Source organism: Notolepis coatsorum (genome assembly GCF_963971535.1).
Source record: "Notolepis coatsorum genome assembly, chromosome: 4".
In the NCBI taxonomy this organism is placed as follows: domain Eukaryota; kingdom Metazoa; phylum Chordata; class Actinopteri; order Aulopiformes; family Paralepididae; genus Notolepis; species Notolepis coatsorum.
The window spans coordinates 150649323-150653785 of record NC_140168.1 but is presented as its reverse complement, the minus strand read 5'-3'; the positions used below and the strand labels follow the sequence as shown (position 1 = coordinate 150653785).

At 58.3% G+C, this 4463-nt stretch overlaps 1 protein-coding gene across 1 annotated transcript; it reads left to right on the top strand.

Moving 5' to 3' along the window:
* Nucleotides 1-803: 803 nt before the first annotated feature.
* On the top strand, nt 804-1316 carry LOC311226731 (protein LDOC1-like; the record flags this gene model as incomplete). The annotated part of the gene is made up of 1 exon (XM_084312141.1): nt 804-1316. The coding sequence occupies one exon, from the start codon at nt 804-806 to the stop codon at nt 1314-1316; it is 513 nt and encodes a 170-aa protein (XP_084168267.1).
* Between the last annotated feature and the right edge of the window lie 3147 nt (nt 1317-4463).

Here is a 4463-nt window from a genome sequence, read left to right as displayed (position 1 = left end):
ACCACCTACAGCTCAACATCAGCAAGACGAAGGAGATGGTGGTAGACCATCGGCGGAGCAGGAGGAAACCCCCAACTCCCATCATCATCCAGGGGGTGGAGGTGGAAATGGTGGATAACTATAAATTCCTGGGTGTTCTCATGAACAATAAACTGGACTGGACGGACAACACAAAGGCCCTCTACAGGAAGGGACAGAGCAGACTGTTCTTCCTGAGAGGGTTCAGGTCTTTTAATGTCTGCAGCAAACAGTTCTACAAGTCTGTGGTGGCTGGTGCCCTCTTCTTCGCTGTGGTATGCTGGGGGGGCAACACCAACACAGACAAAATAAATAAACTGGTCAAAAAAGCAAGCTCTGTGGTGGGAGCGGACCTGGACAGTCTGGAGGTGGTGGCAGAGGGGAGGACGAGGAGGAAGCTGTATGCTATCCTTGAGAACCCCTGCCACACCCTCCATGATGAGCTGACCGCAATGCGGTCCACGTTTAGCCACAGACTTATCCCCCCCTGTTGTAATCACAGCATGGGCATACTTCACTCCCCCTCCTTTTCCCCTCACGTTCACCACACGCTCCTCTTCATCCCCCTCTCCATCCACTACACACTCCTCCTCATCCTCTCTTTCTCCATTCACCCCTCCATTCACCCAGCCGCAAGACAAGAACATAACCCCGTTCTATTCCCCTCCAATTCCTGTACTACTGAATTCATTAAAACCCTTGAAACGCTCCAATCTCCTCTCCTGTGTGTATCCAGCAATTGGGCTGTGTTCCAGACCACATTCTCACAGTATACCACAACCAAGATGACAGCACCAGCTGCACATGAGATTGAGGAATGGAGGAAGTTTCAGAAGCAGTCTGTGAGTATAATCAACGACCAGGCCGCCCGAGTAGACCAACTCGCTCTCTCCATAGACACCGTCACTGCTCAGCTGGCCGCTCTCGCCCTCGACTCTGCTGAGCGAGAAAGACAATGTGACCGTATCGAGGCACACGTTGCCCAGCAGGCTCCACCAGCCTCTTCCCCCACTGCGGCGATACCCCCGCATAGGGAACCCCCTGTCCCCGCACCAGAGCGCTATGACGGAAGCGTCTCCAAGTGCCAAGCTTTTTTATTTCAGTGCTCGTTAGTGTTCGAACAACAACCACACACGTTTCACAGCGATAGGTCTAAGGTAGCTTACCTATCGGCTCTGCTCACGGGCGCGGCGCTGGAATGGGCTACCACTCTCCACTTCAACGATTCCTTCCTCTGCCATTCGTACTCCGAGTATGTCGACGACGACAAGTATTCGACCACCCTCCAGGTGGCTTAGAGGGGGCCTCCGGCTTGTTTACGATCCGCCAATGAGGTCGCAGTGTGAGCGAATATGCTATCGAGTTCCACATTCTAGCAGCCGGCTCTGACTGGGGGGACACGCCACTGCGAGGCGCCTTCCGCCAAGGCTTGAGCGACGTTATAAAAGACGAACTCGCGTCCAAGGAGAAACCAAACTCCCTAAACGAGCTAATCCATTTGGCCAGGGAACTGGACATGCGTCTTCGTGAACGTCGTCGAGAGAAAGCTAGCACCACTCGTCCGCCTATACCCGGCCCGACTCGCTCTCCCCGCGCCGCCCGCGCTGAAAGTAGTTCCTCCGAGCCCATGGATCTCGACCGCTCACGCCTTCCCCCCAGCGAACGCCGACACAGGCTCGCCACAGGAGCATGTCTGTACTGCGGCCAAATAGGTCACTCCGTTGTCTCATGCCCGCTTCGCCCAAACGACGGGGCTCGACAGTAGCGCTGGGCGTCTGTTCGAGTCTTGATATCGCTCCCAGCTCCGGCCCAAACATGCTATTCAGCGCTACGCTGTGTCTAAATAACCAATCGCTCCCGCTATCCGCCCTGGTTGACTCAGGGGCCGACGAGAACCTCATCGACGCCGGGGTAGTCTCCCGTTACCACATCGCCACTGACGCCTTGCCGATTCCCCGTGACGCCAGGGGGTTAAACGGGAAACTGCTCACACAGATAACTCGCCACACCGTACCCCTCCGCCTCCTGTTATCCGGAAATCACAGCGAGGATATTCGGTTTCATGTTACCAACTCTCCCCACAATCCCGTTGTCCTGGGCATGCCTTGGCTCAAATTACACAACCCCGTTATCAATTGGCCTACCGGCCTAGTGACCAGCTGGAGCGCCCACTGCCACGTCGCATGTCTACAATCGGCTCGGCTGCCACTAGGGGCCGCTGGTTCTCACCCCCCCAATGAAGACATTGACCTGTCTGCTATTCCCCCTGCCTACCATGATTTAAAAGCGGTATTTAGCAAGCAACAGGCTCTCTCCCTGCCTCCTCATCGCCAATACGACTGTGCTATTGATTTACTCCCTGGAGCGCCACTCCCCGCTAGTCGCCTGTTCAACCTCTCACGCCCAGAGAGGGAATCAATGGAGAAGTACGTCCACGAGTCCTTGGCCTCAGGCATAATCACCCCCTCCTCCTCTCCTGTCGGCGCAGGATTATTCTTCATTTCCAAGAAGGATCGTTCCCTTCGCCCCTGTATCGACTACCGGGGTCTCAACAATATCACAGTAAAGAACAAGTACCCCCTGCCTTTAATCAACTCTGCTTTTGAACCCCTGCAAGGTGCCACCATCTTCACAAAGCTGGACCTCAGGAACGCCTATCACCTTGTCCGCATGCGGGAAGGAGACGAGTGGAAGACAGCCTTTAAGACACCACTCGGCCACTTCGAGTACAAGGTAATGCCCTTTGGACTGACCAACGCCCCTGCTGTCTTTCAGGCCCTCGTCAACGACGTTCTCCGCGACATACTCCACCGCTTCGTTTTCGTCTATTTGGATGACATTCTGATCTTCTCCCGCTCCATGGAGGAGCATGTCCAGCACGTCCGCCGGGTCCTCCAGCGTCTTCTGGAGAACAATCTGTTCGTCAAGGCGGAGAAGTGTGAGTTCCACGTCTCCTCCATCGGCTTCCTCGGCTACATCATTGAGGGCGGCAAGATCCGGGCGAACCCCGAGAAGATCAGAGCGGTGTCCGACTGGCCCCGTCCCACCAACGTCAAGCAGCTCCAACGCTTCCTGGGGTTTGCCAACTTCTATCGGCGCTTCATCAGGGACTACAGCCTGGTCGCGGCACCCCTCACCCAACTCACCTCGCCCTCCGTGCCCTTCGTCTGGTCCGACAAGGTGGACTCCGCCTTCGCCGAGCTGCACCGGCTCTTCACCACCGCACCCATCCTCGTCCAGCCGGACGCGTCCCGCCAGTTCGTGGTGGAGGTGGACGCCTCCTGCACCAGAGTAGGGGCGGTCCTTTCCCAACGCTCCGTCACCGACCAGAAACTGCATCCCTGCGCTTTCTTCTCGCGCCGCGTAACCCCAGCCGAGGTCAACTATGACATCGGAGACCTGGAGCTCCTGGCGGTCAAACTAGCCCTGGAGGAATGGAGGCACTGGCTGGAGGGATCGGAGGTCCGCTTCCTGGTCTGGACGAACCACAAGAACCTCGCCTATGTCTCGACGGCCAAGCACCTGAACAACGGCCAGGCTCGCTGGGCGCTGTTTTTCGCCAGGTTTAACTTCACCCTCACCTACAGGCCTGGTTCCAAGAACACCAAGCCAGACGCTCTCTCCCGGCAGTTCGTCCCCGAGGGGGGTTCCGCACACCCCGACACCATCCTCCCCACGTCCTGTCTGGTGGCCGCCGCCACCTGGGAGATCCAGTCCATCGTCAGGGAGTCTCAGCGTGCCCAGCCGGACCCAGGTAACGGTCCACCTAACTGGCTTTTTGTCCCTGACCTTGTCCGCTCCCAGGTGCTCGAGTGGGTTCACGCTTCCCGGTTCGCTTGCCACCCTGGGATCGACCGGGCCCTGTCCCTGCTGAAGAGGCACTTCTGGTGGGTCTCCATGAGAGAGGACACCCGCGCCTTCGTCCTGGCGTGCACCGTCTGTGCGCGTGCAAAGGCCTCCCATCGACCGCCCGGGATCCCGGCGGACATCGTCTCCGACAGGGGCCCTCAATTCATATCCCAGGTCTGGAGGGCTTTCTGTCGGGCTCTGGGGGCTACGGTCAGTCTCTCCTCCGGGTTCCACCCGCAGACCAACGGCCAGTCGGAGCAGGCCAACCAGGACCTGGGATCCGCACTCCGCTGCGTGACAGCCCGGGACCCCTCCGGCTGGAGCACCTTCCTGCCGTGGGTCGAATACGCCCACAATTCCCTGTCTTCGGCGGCCACAGGTCAGTCCCCCCTTGAGTCATCTTTGGGCTACCAACCCCCGATGTTCCCTGCCCAGGAGGAGGAGATCGCCGTGCCGTCGGTGCAGGACCATCTCCGCCGCTGCAGGAAGATCTGGGAGGAGACTAGGGTTGCGCTTCTCCGCACTACGGACCAGAACCGGCGCTTCGCCGACCGCCACCGGACCCCGGCTCCCGACTATAAACCAGGTCAGATGGT